Source organism: Diplodia seriata, assembly GCF_021436955.1.
Source record: "Diplodia seriata strain FDS-637 chromosome Unknown scaffold_1, whole genome shotgun sequence".
Lineage (NCBI taxonomy): Eukaryota > Fungi > Ascomycota > Dothideomycetes > Botryosphaeriales > Botryosphaeriaceae > Diplodia > Diplodia seriata.
The window spans coordinates 3929366-3948334 of record NW_027117308.1 but is presented as its reverse complement, the minus strand read 5'-3'; the positions used below and the strand labels follow the sequence as shown (position 1 = coordinate 3948334).

At 54.8% G+C, this 18969-nt stretch overlaps 3 protein-coding genes across 3 annotated transcripts; 1 reads left to right on the top strand and 2 right to left on the bottom strand.

Moving 5' to 3' along the window:
- Positions 1-4842: 4842 nt before the first annotated feature.
- On the bottom strand, positions 4843-8900 carry SLS55_001139 (uncharacterized protein; the record flags this gene model as incomplete). The annotated part of the gene is made up of 2 exons (XM_066772637.1): positions 4843-8682; positions 8721-8900. 2 exons carry the CDS (start codon positions 8898-8900, stop codon positions 4843-4845), a joined length of 4020 nt encoding a protein of 1339 aa, XP_066637916.1.
- A 462-nt stretch (positions 8901-9362) lies between these two features.
- Positions 9363-9936, top strand: SLS55_001138 (uncharacterized protein; the record flags this gene model as incomplete). Its single annotated transcript, XM_066772636.1, has 2 exons — positions 9363-9558; positions 9740-9936. 2 exons carry the CDS (start codon positions 9363-9365, stop codon positions 9934-9936), a joined length of 393 nt encoding a protein of 130 aa, XP_066637915.1.
- A 1252-nt stretch (positions 9937-11188) lies between these two features.
- TOR1 (phosphatidylinositol kinase-related protein kinase tor1) lies at positions 11189-18576 on the bottom strand (the record flags this gene model as incomplete). The annotated part of the gene is made up of 4 exons (XM_066772635.1): positions 11189-11569; positions 11627-18345; positions 18407-18471; positions 18521-18576. 4 exons carry the CDS (start codon positions 18574-18576, stop codon positions 11189-11191), a joined length of 7221 nt encoding a protein of 2406 aa, XP_066637914.1.
- Positions 18577-18969: the final 393 nt, after the last annotated feature.

The window sequence follows — 18969 nt, the reverse complement described above, 5'->3', positions numbered from 1 at the left end:
GTGCTCTGCATATCGAGAGACAAACCTTCCAAACTGAAAACTCCATTGGGAGCTTGAGGAATGATCCTTGCCGCTGTGTAGGGCCTCTTCTGGAATGAGCGGATCGCGACTCTTCGAAAAGTTCAACGTATACCTTTGCGGCTGCATCGATGGCTGGCTGCACAGTGTACATTGCTTACGCTTCTTTACTGGCTATTCTGGAAGTGTTTGAGTTTTCGTTCATTATTTCACTACAGTGGTTCTCCTGAGGGTACCCACGGTTTCGTAATACTCGCTCATTGAACATCTGCAACTTGGAAAATGTCGTGAGTGGAGTGCTCTATACTCATTTTTTCCCAAGCCTACAACCATATGATATGGTACCATATCCACTAGAGACCAAGCGGGGCGACGCGCAGGGCGAAGCAACTGCCATCGCATATGGGGCTACAAAGGCAGCCGGGACAATGCGCTTAGCTCCATCAGCTCACCGTCATCGATGGGTGGCTGACTGGATCGACGGGCTTGCAAACTCCTATGGCAGACGCAGACGGGTCTGATTGGGCTCGTTCTGGGTGGCAATCTCATATCGTTCCAATAGTAAACGAGCGAATATATCGGCGCTGGGGCTTTGACACATACATACATACACGAGGCGGCCTCCGATCGATCATCTGTGAGAGCTAGTGCCTTCCCTATTCACCTCACATCGTCTCACCTCGATACAGAGACCCCACTGGTTCCATTCTCCACCGATATAATCCAATCACATAGTGCTTTGCTCGAGATCTTTGTTTCGAGACGCCCGAGTCCTTTCCTTCCGCCTTGGCTCGACCGCCCAGCTACCTCGGGAATGCTCCTCGCCGCCTAGAGTGTATCCTCAACGATAGATGTGCATTGCTGATATGGTCAAACCTGCCTCCTTTCTTCCAAACCTCGTTCTTAATTATAGACGTCCTAACCAGAAGGTGAACACTTGCATAATCCCGGCCATGCCGCGCTGTTGAGGCGCGGAGCTGTTCAATCGACCCTTTTGGGTGAGCAAGGCAGACCGATCTTCTTGCCTGCATCACATGCAGGCATCGGCTATTGTAGAAGTTAGCTCCGCGGACAGGGATTATGGCCACAGCCACGAGGTCCTGTGACAGAGCCGTGTGAACACGGCCCTGATGATGAAAGAAACCGTCACCATCAGCGTGTAGCAGACTTCTGGCAAGAGATGTGCGGATTTCCCCAAAGCTTCAGCGGCAGTGTTAGATGGGCGTAACTTGGGAACAGAGGCTTGGGGCGTGGGAAAGCAGCAAGTGGGGGACCCCGCTTTGAAGCGAGCCCGATTAATATGGCTTGCTGTCGACCCCCACGCCTGGCTGCATTGAATTCCGGCGCTCTCCGCAGGTGTCTTGGATTCACTCCTGTAAGCACCTGCCTGACACCCGAAGTCTCGGAAACGTAACCACTAGGGATGTAGTCTCACACGAGCTGAACACTGAACACAACAGAGCCCTTCCTGGATCTTCAATAGCACAGAAAAAGGAGGCACGGACCGCCAACCGAAGTGAAGTTCTCTCTAGAGCATAGCGATCTTTTTTCGAGAGAAGTGTACTCAAGGAGCCATTTGTTAGCGTGAGTGCGCTTACTACTGACTTGGTTCCAGCTCGTCCCACCCCAACGCCAACAACCCACATAATCTCATGCACATTAATTGGCTTTAGCATGAGCGAGCCAATCACCGCGAGCTTACGCAGCCTCAGGATTGACAATGAGCTCACATGCTAGCTCGCGTGCGAGACGGCCAGCACTGCTTGGTCGGGTTGCTGATGCTGGTTCCTTTCTGCACTACTGCTGGTTTTCCCACGCAGCAGGATGTTGCATCCAGTAGTTACGACACGTCATAAAATTGCAACATCAGCAATCAGCTAATCAACAGTCGCATCACCCAAGGCTGAGTCTGAGGAGCGCCTACGCACATGCGTAGAACCCTCGACTGCCACTAAGGTCGATCCTCTGCAGGAGTTGCCCTGCGCCACTTTTTTGCTGAAACTCAGATGCGCACTTAAGAGTGCGGCCTCTTCCCCCCCCCCCTTCTTAGACACAATCGAAACCACGTAGCCCCCGAATTGCCGCTTCCGGCTCTATCTCGACTACTCCTGTCTAAAGTCGTCTGGGTAGTTATACCTATCCTTCAAAGCATGCACAAGTGTCTGGGGAGTTTACAAAGAAGAAGGCTTCCAAGGAAGGTGTGTCCTCCCTACACTCGGCCAGCTTTGCACAGGCATCTTTGAACCTCCCAATTACTTGCACTATGACACTGCAAATGTCTTACGCAATCCAGAGCGTGCCACGGTTGAGGAAGTCCTCACAATCGTCACCCAAACCCGTCCCGGTGACCGTCTTCCTCCCAAGCGTCCAGAGCCGATCGACGAAAAAGAGCATAAGGTTCGCACATATATCAATAGCGGACGCCGAAGATGGGGTCAATCTCGTTTCGCCCGCATTCCTCGCAAGACTTGGGGTCGAGGTGTATGGTGGGGAAGACGGCCCGGAGGAAGTACGCTTTCACGGATGGAAAATCTACACCAGAGGATTCGTCGTTCTCGAGTGGGCGCCTGAGAGCTCCGCAAGAACATATTCCACAAGGTTCGAGGTCGTCGAGGCAACAAATTTCCCCTACGATGCTACCATCAGCGAAAGAACGGCAAGCGCCTGTGGTCTTGCCGGTTTATGACGAAGGTTAGAGAGGTACATCACTCCTCTTCAAAATGCTTGGCTACGGAATACCATTGACTGTCCATCAGGAAGATGATTCTCGAGGATAAAGGGTGTTGTAAGCTGCATAGCCTATGCATAGGCTTTACGCAAGACAGAGGGGGAAAAGTTGGACCGAAAGCGGTCGCAAAGCACAAGGAGACACCATTCGGGAATAACATAGCGTCTTTTTGCGCAAAGAAGGCGTCAGTCTCATTCTGCTTTTGCTTCAGGTATACTCAAAATCCGTTGTCACCGCCCATTGAATTTCGGTATGTATGCTGTCCGTAACGTTTGGCAGACCCCACACAGAACGGGCGACTTTCATTGGAAAATAAAATTTGACACATGGCTGCACGAAGTTTATTGCGGCTCAAAATCCTATGGAACAAAGTATGGATATAGTTCCGAATACTCCACGGCTGCTCTCAACCCACTACCAGCATGATGCCATAGTCACTCCATGGGGCCTTCGAGTGGAAAGATGTTATGGGGCTCTCTTGCTAAGGCAAGGCGGGGAAGTATCGCATTATGGAGCAGGGGCTTGTGATTGGCAAGGGGACCACCCGCAAATGGCGCCTCTACTAAAAGACGGGATGAATTCCTGTTTGTCCATCACAGTGATCGCGCTCTATTGGGCAGATAAGCCTACGAATACGCAGCTGCCGCGTAACAACGCACAAAAACCAGCACATAACGCCGGATGAGGCTGGCGATCCTGCTCATCTGATATGGCATCCATAGAAAGGACGGTGTGGGCTCTCAAAGCTCGGAAATGATATCGTGAGACCATCGATCCAGCAAAAAGCAGGCATGTCCGGTCTACATTCCGTTCGGGCCTTATCACAGGCGGGGTGACGCATGGTTATCGACTGCAGTGGAGAACATGGCACATGCTGCCTCGCAATACTTCTTTGCGGCCCGAATGATGGTAAAGCAGCCAATTGGAAACATGAGGGTGGCATGGATTTGATGCCAGCACACTGACTAGCAGAGTGGGCGTCTACCATGTCCCTCCAATCTTCATCACGTTGCGGGATTTGTTGACAAAGGACTTATAATGAATGGCTACCATCAGTGCACCAGGTTTCGTCATGTCACATGCTCTGACTTTTGCTGTGTTGTCGAGGGAGGGCCCTTGCAAACAATGCACTGTAGGCTTCATGTTTTTCCATTAGTGAATTCCGATGGTCGCGCCCTTCTCAAGCGAGTTTCACGAGGGATATTACACTTCTGAGGCTGGAGTTGGAGCAGGCATCCGGACAGATTGTTATTCATCTAAGGTCACATCTTTGTACGGACAAGTCCTCCATCTCCCCATGGACGAGGCCATCGATGCGTGACGGCTTTGATTGAGAACCAGGCTTGGAGAACACAATCGTTTTGTTCTTTTCTATACCTTTTCGCTAAGCAATGTCAATGGTATGTGAATAAGTAATACTTCCGTTATTAACTACCCTTTATCTGTTTTTCCCCCCACTGTACCCAAACCGGCTCACCTGTCTAAAGCGGACCTTCCACTGAGATCACGTCTCACATCCTAAAAGCGAGTTGGTATCGTGAAGCAAAACGTAAAGTATCCAAAGCAAAGACGAAGAAGTTGACCCGTCATACTTCGTTCCTCGACACAATCCATCACTCCTTCGCCTTTCCCCTCTCGTAACTGATGTCCAACTGCCACAGCGAATCAAAGAATCCTGGCTTCCTCGAATGCTGCGGCTTCGTTGGACCAGAAGAAGCACCGCCGTCCCTGGCAGCTGAGGCAGAAGAAGAAGAGCCGGCGATGGTGGCATCACCACCACCGCCCCTCGCCGCAGCCGCGGCCGCGAGAGCCGAGGCCGCCTTACTGGCCGACGACGCCGGTCTGTATGCAACAACGCTCTCGCTGCTTTGACCTTCCGGTGGAGGGCTGAAGGCGGTAGGGGAAGATAGCGAAGCCCTCGCGACGTGATGGTGATGGGTATTGTTCAGGAAAGCCTGTATAACGGGCGATCGAAGAAGCAAGTGTCAGCAGGAAAAGAAATGTAGGTGCAAAAACAAAAGCACGCAGGGGGGCGAGGAAACAGAAGATGGTGGGTGAAATATACCATTTCTGCTTTTTTCCTCTTTCCCCAATCTCTATTGCTGGACGGGTGCTCTGACCTCTTCGGCCGCCGGTCCTCCGACCGTCTCAACACCATTCTGCTGGTCCAGTCCAGAGGGCCCTGCTGCAGCCCTGCCATTGTTGTTGCTGTTTCTGCCGCTGTCGACGGTCACGCTGCGCTTGCTTCCCGCGCTGCTGCGGCGGCTATCCAGGCTCTTGTTCAGCGTCTTGCTCGCGTCGTTGCCGATCAGGCTCTTCTTCATGCGGATGCTGCCTCTCGCGTCCACCTTGGTGCTGTCGACGGTGCTCTTGCCGAGGCCGGGCGTGAGTGGCGCGCCGACCTTCTCCTCCGCGGCCTCGACCAAGTGCCAGCGCAGACCGTCGGACAACTCGAACGGATTGTCGTCCTCGTACGAGATGCCGCTACGTTCGCTGGTAATGGATCGGCCGTCACTGCCGCGGGTGCCGTCCATCGACTTCGAAAGATCGACGACACGTTCCTCGACTTTGGTGATGCGTGCGACCAGCCACTCTTTGCTGTGCAGGCGGTGCGACTCTTGCTCGCGAAGGAAGTAATGCGGTGCACCGACGTTGAATGCTGCCCAGGGGCGAGTGGCTTGGTTGCGGGTGGGAAGGAAGAGAGCGAGGTCTCCCTCCTTGAAACCGCGGATGGCAATCTTCTCGTGCGCTTCACTCTGGTACCTGTGCGATTTGTCACGGTAAGTGCGAGCTTCACGCTGCCACTTGCGCGCAGTATGCTCCATATCCCTCATACGCTTCGTGATGGCTTCACTGAAGGTGTCGATGTCGAAGCGCTTGACGGTAAGCATAAACTCCGTGAATCTGACTTCTTCGGCATCGGGGTTTTCCTGCTCTGTCCATCTCAGGGCTTCCAGGATTTGAGAGCTCTGAAGTGGCTTCTGCGAGGATGGCGGAGACGACACGCTGCGGTTCATTGCCACAGAGGCATCTGCAGGAAGAACGGAACTCTGCCCCGCGACTTTCGAGGCACGCTGGATCACCATCTGATTGTCTTGGTGCGTGATGGCGAATCCGAGCGTTTCCAAGAGCCTGTGCAACCGATCGTTGTTTGCAAGCAGCCTCTCAGAAATATCCCTGGCCCGCTTCGCCTGTTGTTCAGATCTGGATTCGCCGTTGGTCGAGTTGGCTTGGAGCGCGTTGTACTTGTCGTGCAATTCCGCCAGAGACTTTTCGAGGGTTGTGACATGAGCCTTTGCTCCTGCGAGTTCTGTGCAGAGGCGCTCGACTTTAGCTTCCTCTTCCGTTACGCGTTGACGCAGGGCATCAGCACCCGTCTCTCCCTCGGCGAACTTCATTCGTAGCCCTTCTAGATGGCCCCGCTCATCCTTCAGCTCGTCAGACAACGACTTGACCTTGGCACTCTCAGCCGCGAGCTCTTCGCTCTTCTGTGCAATGTCCGCTTCATGGGTCCTGACTTGAGCCTCCAGCTCGTTCCGCTGCTTCGCTGCTGCGATGGTCAGAGCTTCGTTCTCCGACTTGGCCTTCTCCACAGCTTCAGCAAGTTCACGAGCGTAGTCCTTGGATCTCTGTGCAAGCTTCTCGAGCTCCGAAGCCAACAAGGCGCTGTTCTCAGGAAGGGCCTCGTCCTTTGCCAGCGAGGAGAAAGCGGTCTGTAAGGTCATCTTCCGCTCAGACTGAGCAGCCTCAACCTCCTGGATGGCGTGCTCGGCAGCTTCGGCCCGGTCCTTCTCTCGTTGAACTTCTTCCTCAGCATCCCTGCGAACCTGGTCAAGTTCGGTCTCAAGCGCTTGTCTTCTCTCGTCATAGCCTGCCCTTTCATTGTCACGGCTGCCTAAGTTCCTGTCAAGCTCTTCCTCGAGCTCTTCATTCCTGTAGCGAAGCTTTCTGATTTCGTCTTCAAGGGATCGGCGTTCATCGGACCAATCCTTCTGCATCGATTCCATGTTCTCCATGAGATCCTTGTTAGTGGACCTACGTTCCTCAACGTGTTTTTGAAGGTCATCGACAGCATTAGCGCGTGCTGAGTGCTCCTTCTCAAGGTTGGTTTTTGCCTCCTTCTCCGCCCTGAGCTCGCTTTCAAGCTGCACTATCCGCTGGGCCAAGGCTCGTTCTTCGGCACTTTTGTTGGAAGAATACCTTCGGGACGTGACGGTCGAGTTGTCCTGCAGCCGTGGGGAAGCGACGGGCGGGTATTGCTCGGTAGGGGTATCGGGAAACTGGGAGGACGGCGGGGCAACCCCGCTTCCGATGGACAAACGGCTGATGGTACTTTGACGGTGAAGCAGATCCTCAAGCTTCCGAACCCTACTTTTGGAACTCTTTAACTCTTCATCGAGCTTGGACATGGACTCTTTGAGGACTCGTGTCTCGTCTTCTCCACGCAGGAGAAGTGAACCCTTGCCCAGCCCATCATGCACGCTTCCTGTCTTGAAGCCCTTGGCGTGCTTGATCTGTTGTCGAGTCGGGCGATCGATATCCTTGAATGCCTGAGCCAGTAGGTCCATGCTACCCTCCAGTCCACCGATGCTGTTCAGAAGATTCAAATAATCCTGGAAGTCCTGGCGGGTCACGGGGGGCCATCCGACATCCTGGCCAGTGACGTTGATGTCGATTCCAACAGCATTGTCGTGAGCGGCATCCAAATTAATGACGTCCCCGTTGCTCTTCAACCATCTCTTTCTTCTTTTCTCTTCTTCTTCCCGATAACCGGCTATCTCCTCTGCCAAAGAGGAAGAATCTCTCTTCAACTTCTCCGCCCACTCATGCCTCCGCACAGCTTCTACCAGAAGAACGCCATAGATATACGGCATCTTGGAAATGACCGATAGGGCCTCAAGTGCGTCTTGGCTCTCCGGGGCAATCTCGATCGAGGCGATTGAAGCATTAGCACCCGCGAGAGTGGATTCTATACCAGCGATCGTCTGGAGGTGCTCGAGAGCGAGCCGAACTGCTGAGTTCTTCCGTTGCACAGAGTGCTTGAGCAGATCACTCATCTCCGCGCTGTAATCCGTTAGGGATGGGAGATAATTCCGGGTGTGGAGCAACGCCATTTTTGAGGCCTGCGCGACCGATTTAGATATGGCCGGAAGGCCAAGAACGTGCTCGTAATCCGAATCGACCTTCTTGACCAGCACGTCAATCTCGTCAAATAACCGCATCGGCTCGTCCTGATAGTTGTACGAGGAATGCATCTGGCTCTGGTCCACGGCGTTCTGCAGCTCGTTGTACTCCGCCCTAATCTTCTCGATCTGTTGATCCATGTCCACTATGCGACCTTCCAGATCATCTAAGACCGTGTTGCTAACCGACGCGGCCTTCCGGGCCTTATCCACATTCACAAAGGTATCCAAGGTGGTCCGGGCGTCGCTGTTCTTCCTGGACGGCTTGCGCGGGGTGTCGTTGCCGAGGGTAGAGATGAAGCGGCGGAACTGCTGGATGGCGGGTATGGAGCTGAGGCGGGCAAGGTCCGCCTCCCACGACTGCACGCACTCGTCCTGCTCCTTGGCCACGGCGTCGAACCAGGCGCGCGCCTCCTGTTGCTTCTGCTCCAAGCTCCGGATGTGCGTCTCATGGTTACTGGTGGCGACGCGCACGCCACGCTCGACGACGGCCTGCTCGCCCACGCACTCGGCGGCGGCCTGGGCCATGGAGCGGCACTGCTCGCGCAGGTCCAGCGCCCAGTCGCGGCGCGTCTTGAACAGATTCTGCCATGCCGCGAGGTCGTTTTGGTTGGTGAGGGTGTCCGGGGGCTTGCCCGGCTTGAAGTCCTGGGGAAGCGCTTCGGGCGGAACGAGGTGATCGAGGTTTTCGGGTGCCGGGAGAGCGAAGAGGTCGCGGTCGTACAGGAAAATCTCCTTCTGCTTCAGGTTACCCTTCGGCGCTCGCAAAAGGGGAGTGAGGTGCAGCTTACCTCGGTCAGGAGAGTCTGCAGCTTAACGTGCTTGCCGCGCGGAGTGAGCAGGATCTGGTCCGGCGGCGGGACCTTGGTCGCATTGTGAAGCCAGGCCTTGAGGGCGTCCAGGGAGCTGAAGACGACGGGATCGGCGTCGAGCCGTTTGCCCGAATGGGCGACAAAGACTGACAGCGACATGCGCCTGTCGCTGGCGGTCTATGCGGGTGGTGGAGGGGAGAAGTGAGGTTGTCGCGACATGCTCTCGGGCGAGCACGGCGGTTAGGCGGTGATGATGATGATGGTCCGGTCGGTGCGCAGCTCAAATGACCAGCGCAGCCCTAGCTCCAGCCACACACACTGGTTCGTAAGGCAGCGCCGGGAGATCCCAGAACAGTCCAGCTCAACGCGCTACGACAGGCTACGACTGCAGCCTACAAGCGGGCGTTTTCCAGATGCGTTCACCGCAAAAAGCTTCTCGCAGGGCGGCGTCGTGTCGAAGGCGGCGGACTGGCGGCGGCCAGATCCCACCAGTGTGGCCGTGCGGCTACGGTGCCTTGGTGCCTTAGGTTGGTGCCTTGGTCCGCGGCGCGTCTTCCGAGACAACACCAACACGCGCGCGCCGTTCCTCGCCGCCCATGTCACGCGTGGTTATCGACGATCATGGATGACGGCAGCAATCATGCGCCAACAGCGCCGGCGTCACAGGAACCCGAAGACGATCTCTTGAACGCCCTGGCTGCCGACGCCGACGCCGCTGCCGTGGTTCTGAGCGACAAAGAGAAGCTCGTGCTGCAGCTCTACCAGCAAGTGCGCGAACTCGAGCTTGAGCGCAGCCTGCTTGAAGCCCAGCAGAATGGTACTGGTTGCCCTGTTTCCACATCATCCGCCAGCTGGCCGTGCAAACAGTTCCCCAACCGGGAACTTTCCTCTGCCTTTGCTGGCACACGTACAGCTGTCACTCCCTCAAAGCCAACGCCCCGAACCCAACCATATTGCTGCACGAACTATTATTGCTACGTCATACTAATGCCGGACAGACACCACGATGGCTGCATCGGACGAGCATCTTTCAGATGACGAAGTGGCCCAACAGCTGATCATCGCCGAACGCGCAGCCATGGAAGCACGCGCATCCTACCTCCTCCGCAACAAAATCACCGACCAAGTCCTCATCACGGATCCCGTCATCAAGGCCGTGCACGCCGGCTCGACCGCCTCATTCGAAGAAAGGTAGAAGATTCTCCCCCCTTCCCCTAATAACAAATAAAGAAACGAAATATAACAGGCCGACGATCAAACAACAAGCACTAATCCAACACCCCCAACAAACACAGACGCCTCGCCCCCCTTCTCCGCCCCCGCGACGCCCTCTCCATGCACCTCGCCCACCAAACCCACCAGCACACCACCACCGCAACCGCCCTCGCCGCCGCCACCAAAGCCCTCTCCGCCGCCAACGCCAGAAACGCCGCTCTGGCCGGCACCCTGCTCTCACTCGCCGATCCCGGTCCCTCTTCTTCAACCACGTTCGACGAAGCCCTCGCTACCGCCGACCCTAAGCTCCGCGACCAGCTGCTCGAGGCGGAGCGCGACGCCGCCCGCGCACGGCGCCGGTGGCGCGGCGTTAAGGGCGTGGTGGCCGGGGTGGTCGTGGGGAGTGGGGTGGATTGGGTTGGGGATGAGCGGTTGCGGGAGTTGGTTCTTGAGGAGGATGAGGATGAGTTGGTGGACGAGGGGGAGTAGCTGACGGACTGGGAGTGGTTTTTTTTTTTTTTTTCGGCAGGAAGAATTCAGGGGGGATGGAGAGCTAGTGCAAGAACGAAACGTACATGTAAATAAAAAGGTACCGAAGGAATGGTTCCTGGGAAGTATCTCAGGCTCACGGAGCACGGGTAAGCAGAATAAGGGACAATGGGGAGGAACGATGGAAAACCATCACAATCTGCACTGTCAAAAGCGCGCGGGAGCTGAGGATGATTCATGCGTTTCTTATTCTGCAAAGCAATCTTCCCCGATACACAATAGTTCTCAGTATCAGAAGCCACGAATTTATGTTTTCCCTTATCGTCGGGAGGTATCAATCTTGATAATACATACAAGACAAGAAGGTGAAGGTGAGCAGGAAGAGAAACCTTGATGTCCGCACTAGGAAAAAAGGAACTGCAAAAGTGAACGCCGATATCATGCCAGCCAGAATCCCATGCTTGCACCCTCCAAAGATAAATCAAATAATCAAGCAAAACCCATCATTACCCATGCAGCCGTTAAACGCATGGAAGGAAAACAAGAAAGGAAGGAGAAAGGTATCCGCAATCCGCAACGCATCCATTGGGGGGTTTCAGACCGCGAGAGGGATGTTTTTCCCCGGACGCCGCCCTCCACGTGATGCCAGCCAGCACTGAGAAATGGAAAAACGCAAATGCACGCAAGCAACCACTTGAATCGAAACAGGAGAAGAGAAGAAGATAGCACCACCATCCAGGTTTCTACCAGAAACTGCACCAACCAATGTAATGCTGGCACAAGTTCTCCAAGTTGGTCGCTTCCCGAATGAGCCGGTCCACTTGGTTGTTGACGTTTAGCTCCTCCTGGGGTTTGAAGTCGCGGCCTGTCAACTTCTGTTTGACACGCGATAGCACCTGTAACGCACGCGCGTTCTGTTCTTCCCTGGCCTCCGGCTCGTTCGGGCCAGCTACACCGGGCGGCACGATACTGGACCGATGACGCGGGCGGAATGACGATTCGGGACGTTCACCGGGCACGACGGCGTCACCCATGATGGAAGCGCGGCGCTGCGACGTGAACGAGGGTTCCAGAGGTGATTCGCGGGTGCCAAGGCGCCAGTTGAGGAGAGGATCGTGGATGAACTATAAGGGAATCCGTGTTAGCATCGTTTTCTATCGATTGGTCAGGAAAAAACTTACAGCTTCAAGCACGGCCATGACGGACTCCTTGTTGCTCCTCAATACACGCATGACGTGTTCGCAGGTCGTGCGGTAGCTGCCCTCGATATTGCTGACTTCCATGGCATACGTCAACATCCTCGTCAAACGGAACGGCACGCGCTCTGGGTATTTCTCGCGGTGCATCGCCACCTCGAAGCAGTCACCGAAATCAATGTGGATGATCTTGCCCGTGACCTTGTCGAGCATCAAATTGGAAGGATGACGGTCGCCGAGACCCAGAATGTATCCAGTCATAGACATAACAGCCAATGACCGAGTGTAGTTCGTACGACGATCAAGCCATGCTTCAGAGCTCTTACTCTTGAGCCAGAGCACACGGTAGAGATCTTGGCCGGTTGTGTTGTCGAGAGCGTAACCGAACACCTCGACCTTCTGCATCAAGGTCAAGCAATCGTAGTCTGGTGCCATCTGCAACATGATACGGTGCTCGATGTTGAGAAGAATCTTACGGCTCTCGCGGTACTCGCGGATGAGAACATGGAGCGTATCGCTGTTCGGGACCCATCCCAGGAGACCAGATTGAGTAGATAGAGGGATTGCAGGGTACCTCTGGATGTTGAGATGACGCTTCCGACACTCAGCATCGTGGTCAAGAAGGGTGTTGACCAGGCCGAAGAGTTGCATAACACGCTCATCTTGGCGAATATCTTCGTGGCCCTTGAGAACGAACATGTAGTTGACGCCATCGCTTCCCTTGATCATCAGCCTCCTAGGTCTCTGCTTAGACTGGATGACCGTGGAAACAGGATCGAATGACTGGATCCTGATGATGGGCTTTCCACTCTGGTAGGTGCCAGGTACGGCCAGGTCCAAGTCGTGTACAGCCTTCAGCTTGGGTGAGACGTATTGAAGTTCCAGAGTCATCAAGGAAGGTAGCTGACGAGCAATCTTGCGGAACACTTGGTAGTAAAGGTCCCAAGCTTGGTTCAAGTCACCCTCTTCGCCGGAATTTCTGAACGTCTGGCACCAATCGCGTGCCTCTTGAAGCTCGCGGCCAAATGACTGGATGAATGAGATCTCGCGAAGAGTCTCCGGGCCCTTGTCGAGCATGGCATGGAGCGGTGCAAGGGTCGCGAACATGCCTTCGATATTGCGGTCGCCGAAGTACAGCCTCGAAGCCTCTTCCAGACCCTCGTGCCACTGCTCGTGCCAAAGCACAGCGATGCGGATGAGTTCGTGACTGACGGAATCAGCCTGGTCGACAAGCTTGGGGGAGTGTTGTCGCATGGCGTCCATGAGAGCTGTTGCCGAGCGTAACCGACGAGTGACATCTGACTTCATTGAGACCGTAAGAGGGAACACCAGTGCTTGAGGATGAGCGCGTCCGACGTCGGACAGGAGATTATGAATCGACTGGCGGACTCTGACGTTTGGCTGGTTGATACGCGCTAAGAGCTGCGGAATGACTTCAAGCCAAGTGTCGATACTGACAGTACCCACGCCTTCCGTAACGGCTGTGTTGACCTCGGGATGGCCTCCGTGAGCGAACCAAAGGGTGAGAAGACGGAGGGTATCTTGGAGAGAACTGGCCGAGGAGAGCGAGATGGACTTGAAGAAACCGTGGATGGCAGGGACAATGTGCTCATGCACAGCACTTGCTGGAAGGTCCGGCGTGGATCTATCAGCCTGTGGCGACATGGCGTTGACGACCTCGAAGTTAGCCAATGCCCACGCGTGCCATGCTTTGTACCAATTCTGGTTGTATCGTGTAGCCGCAGCATAAGCAGACAGAACCTCGTGCACATGCTCGTGCGTCCAGTCGCCATTGTGTAGATGTGTCTGCCATTCGCCCTGCTTGAGGTAGCATTTGGCCAGCAGCTTCTGAGTTTCGGCCAAATCGAAATGATTTGTGCCAGGTGGCTGGCTATTGCCGTTCACCATCGCGGAGCCGTTCATGTTCAAGCCGTGCATGCCGTTCACAAGACCCGTGAAGCCGTGGACACCGTTGACACCGTGATGGCCGTTGATTCCGTTTGGCATGTTGCCATTCTGGCCCATAGCGTCCTTGGATCTGATCTGAAGGTCATCTGCAACGCGAGCAGTGAAGTCCTTGAGGAGATCCAGCGCCTCCTCATTGCGATCTGACGACCACATGAATTTGAAAACGGCGTAGGAGATAGGATGTGGTATCTCGTGGGCGTGGTTTCGAACGTAACCGAAAATGTCTTCATGGGTACCTCCAAGCAAGGAACGCAACGACTTCTCAGCGAGACCCACCCTTTGGTTCTTCCGGCAGAGATTGGTGAACTTGATCCACATTTGCATGTTGTCCCTCGGCGAGATGACTAAAGCGCGGACCTTGAGCATTCTCTGCCAAATCTCAGGGTTGGGCTGGCAGCCGAGCAGGCGCTTCATCCAAGTAGAACGCATGCTTGCTTGCTTCTCTGGGTTGCTGCTGTTCTGCTTGTAGGTGATGATCTCCTCAAGCTCAGCGAGCATCTGCACACGTACCAGCGGAAGGTAGGCACGCTGGTAGGATTCGCCAAAGACGGCGCTGAGCTGGGTGTCGAGACCGTCGCGCGTCTTGGTAATGTGCTTCTGAGCCTCTTCGAACTGGTTGCGGTGAATGGCTAGGATGGCGCCGTAATAAGACCAGTCAGGAGACGATGACTTCATCACCGACAGGTACTGATCCATGAGCTCCCACTGTCCAAGGCCCCAAGCAGCAGCCGCAGCCAGAGGAGCGATAGATCTTCGGTATTCCTGCGGAGCGTGGATCCACTTATCCTGAGCCAACGTCGACAGGACGTCCCACTCACCCAACGCGTGCAGACACTTCATCTTACCCATAGTGATCTCAAAAGAATCAGGCTCATCCTTCTCACGCCTTTGGTAGGACTTGAGGGCCTCTTCCCACTTCTCGAGCTTCTCAAACCAGGTCTCTTTAAGTTCGACATCCTGGTAGTTCTGAGCCTTCCTCAAAATACCAAATGCGGCATCAGTCTGCTGCAGCTGGTTGTTGATACTAATGAGGGCCTCAACAGCACGAGCGTTTTGCTCTGCATTGAACTCGAGTTCCTTGTAATGCAAAGCCTTTGCGTATGCATGGCATCTGGCAGCGTACATGCCGAGAGTTCGAACGTCAATTGGAAGCGCCTTGTCATCATGCTCCATGAACTCGGCGAGATTGAGGAGGATTTGGAGGATTTCAGGCGGGATATTGGGCGATGCAAGGGCGATTTCAATAGAGCGCACAAGCTCTTCTTGGTACTGATCATACAGCTCAGTCCAGCAGGAGACGAAAGCTGAGTTGAACAGACTCTTGGCAATGGGATTGTAGACGCTTGCTAAGGGTGTGCAAGCACGAAGAGCCTGCTGGGGAGACTCCCGCAATAGTTCCACGCTGAATCTTCTCATCCACTCAATCCAATCCTCACGAGTGGTCTTCTGAGTGGCATCCCAAGCATTCTTGAGATGTTGCTGATTGACTGCCAGTTTCTTGGTCGAGATCTCTGTGGCGTTAAGGTCTTCGTCATCATCGCCGTACCGCTCATCCGGACTCAGATCCTGAGGAAGAGGCTCGCCTCTTTGTAGCTTGGAAACAATGAGGGCATAGTTTGAATGAGGCACCTTGTGCGTGACGAGGATTTTGTTGATTGTGGGGATGAAGTGAATGTAATCAGGACCCAGCTGGAAGATCAGGGCGGACAATGTGTCAAGCGCGGTCTGCTTAAGGGCAATGTCGCTGCCGGCAAGCACTCTCGAGAGTGGATGAATGATCATAGCGGCAAACTCTGAGATGTTAACCTGCCTCGAAAGACGGCCAATGGTCTCAATAGCTGACTTCCGTAGACCATGCGGCTGTCCAGGCTTGTCGAACATGCGAACGATAACTGGGATGATCAAGTGCATGTACTCCTCTGCGCTCGATCCGAAGATCAAGAAAGCATGGAGTACACGCTCTGACGGCAAGCGCTTGACGGATGTGTCTTGGTCTAAGACACCCAGCATCAATGGCAGAACATTGGCAAGGTAGATCTTGAACTCCCCCTCGAGAGAGCGTGCGATGGCTTCGATGAGCGAGAGAATCGTGGCTTGCAATTGAATGCCACCGCTCCAGAACTCCTTAACGGTCTCAAGAATGGAAGGCAGGAAGGGCCTGATGTGTTGTCGTACAACCCTCACGAGTTGGCTCAACTGGTTGAAGTAACCCTCTACACGTCCTGCTGGTGCCCCACGAATGACGCCCAGGAAACCTGGTACGACCTGGGGCAGGAAGGGCACGCACTTCAAGCCCATTGTGGCATAGATGTTCATCACAGCATCCACAACAGCCGAATGGTATTGTGCCAGTGATGTGTCCTTGAGAAGCCCCATGAGAGTGTTGATGACAACTGTAGGATAGAATTCCTCGTTCGACGGTGTGATGCCGCTCATAATCAAGGAGACGTCGGTGACAGCTTGCGCTTCTGCCTGTAGGTTATGCTCTGGAGATTTCTCGACGATCTTCTGGTACTCATCAGGATCCAATGCTCCGAGGACACCCATGAGCTTCACGGTTTCCTTCCGCAAGGTGTTTGCTGGTTCCGTCCTCACAATGTTGATGAGGATCGTCAAAAGTTCCGAATGCTCTTTGTAAGGCTCTATGACATAGCCTGCATTCGAAGCCAGTTGACTGAGCGCAATCAGAGCTGCCATCCGTTTTGATTCTGAGCTGAGATCCTGAAGGTTCTCGATGATGATGTCCATTAATTCGGGAATGTACTGCTTCATGTCGTCACCGCCCACGGTCGCAAGATCACCGATAGCCTTGAGGGTCGATGAAGCAACTTCGGAGTTGCTGTCCCGTGCTTTGGGCAGAAGGACGGTGATCATGGGATCGACATAGGGTTTGATCAACTTTGGCGAGGCACCAACCAGGTTGCTGATCAATCTTGCGCTTTCCTCTTTGTCCCGAGCACTGTTCGAGTATTCGATCTCGGTCAAGAGCTGAACGAGGACCTTGCGTAGCGACGGGAAAACGTAAGCAGGATTGACGGATGTTAAGCGGCCAATGATCGAGATAGCCGCCCTACGGATTTCGAAAACTTCGTCATTTAGAGCCAGGAACAGGCTTCGCACGTTCTCAGCCTTGCCCAGGTGGCGGTCGAAACGGTAATCGAGAGCCCTGAGTACGGTGTGGCGAATGTCAGGATCCACGTCGGCAACGCCGCAGGTGAGAAGCTTCTCGATGACATCACCCACAACCTGTATCGCATGCTGGCTTGTCTGGGTGACTATGGGATCGCCGATGAAGAGTTGGCATGCGGTAAGTGCAGCCGCTTTCCGAATCTCCCTGTTGTCTGCCTCGACGTACTTAATGGCAACATCCCGAACAAATTCATTTAGCACGTGGCCTGAGAAGTTGAACTCGCCGAGAGTCTTAAGTGCCAGAGCGATCTCTGCCTCTTTCTGCCTGATGATCTCTGGTGGCTTGTGATCGCGGGTCCATATTTGTGGTGGTGAAGAAGCGTGATGTTGTGGGCTACCCATAGAGATGAACGAACGACCACACAAAACCTGGCTCAGAAGGTCTAGCAGACGCTCTTGGATAGCTGCTCTACTCGAAGGGACGTAATGGGCCATGTCGACGAGACATTGGGTGAGAGGATCGCTCAGTCCACAGGAGAACATTGGGTCCAGGAGGGAGTCCACGTGCTTGCTAAGGGCCTGTTCGACAGCGATCGAGAGCATGCTGAGGCACTCGAAAATAGCCGGCTCTTCCTGCGCCCGATAGCGTGTCTTACGGATGAGTGTATTCTTGATGACCGTGAGGGTGCCGTCAATATACTTTCCGAAGTGGCTGCCGACTGCTCCGGCAATCTTTCCCACAACGATGAAAGCTGCGCTGCGATCCTTGTTCTCCTCTCTGAGAAGCCCCTGCAGGTGGAGCATGCAAGTGTGGAGGTAATGTTGAGAGAAATCGTTAGGAGAGTACGCAGCCAAAAGCGGTATTGTGACGATGACCTCCTGCCTGATGAGCGGGTCACGATGGTCCTTGTAGCGCAACACGTTGTTGCAGGCCTCGATGTACCTGGACCCATGCATGAACATTGCGCCTCGTCGGAGGAGCTCCTTCATGGCCAGGATGGCTCCGTGTATTGACTCCACGGTATTCACGGTGAATCCGGTTAGAACCTGCTCGTAAACCTTGCCGAAAAAATGATTACGCATCTGCTGGTCGCGCGCAGAGATAATCTCCAAGCAAGAGCTGATAGCCTCCGCGGCGGCCTGGCGAATGCGCACCTTCGGATCCCGTAGCGCATACCAAATAACCTCGAAGATTTGTGGAACCCACTGGTACATGAGCGTGGGTGAGTTTTTTGCGAGCTCTCTCAAGTTTGACACGGCAGCGAAGCGACGATTCTCCTGGCGATCCATCTGGAGCCACTCCAGCGCGCTCTTCACCTCGGCTTCCACCAGCTCTGCGGTGAGGGTGCCACCAGGTTTCGCCAATCTTCCCAGAGCGTGCGACGCGGCGTCGATGGCGGCATTGTCGTTGCCCTGCGATATGGCGCGCAGGTAGCTTGCGAATCGCGTGGTCTTTTGGCCGGCATCGTCGCCCTTGAAGTCGATGAGCTGGTCTAATGCTTGGATTCCTCCTAGTCGCTCGTTCGTCTCATTGCCCTGGACGACAAGGGCATTTATACGGTTGCAAACGCGGTCGTAGTAGTTCGCGAACTGGCCTGGAGGCAACTCTGTGAGGGGCGTGAGCGCGGTGTCTGGCGGGCGGCGGCATTAGCTCTTGCGGCGACTGACCTCGATGAGCAGCCTCGAGGCTCTGTCGCAGCGCCTTCGCGGCATTCTCTCTGACATCGGTATTCCTGCTCGTGTCAGCGTGGAGCTTCGGGCGTGAGTGGGGCGCGCAGCTACCTTGACTTCAGCTCGTTGAACAGCCGGTCGACGGTCTCCGGCGAAGCTTGCGCCATGTTGACGGGGCCGACGGGCCGTTCAGTGTTTCGGAGTGAGGGCAGCAGCTGCCATGCGAGGGGGCCGGAAGAAGGAGTCGGTGTGGAGAGGAAGCTGGCAGAAGTTCAAAGGGGAGGTCTCTCAGCGGCGCGCGATGAGTAGAGGGTGTCTTGCAATCGAGGTGACCTTAGGTTCGGGCAGCTTCACCGTCCCGCCCGCGCCCATGCCCGCGCCCGCGCGTGTTTAGCCGAGGATTGGCCGAACGAAGTAGGCAGTACAGGGTGAGAAGCAGCCTCACTTGCACAATGCACGTGCTGATGGTGATGCTTCTGGCGTGTGCGGAGAGGCTTTCAGATTGATTGTGCGTTATCGTTTGTACGACTGCGGTCGGCTTGGTTGCTGCAGTTGAACGA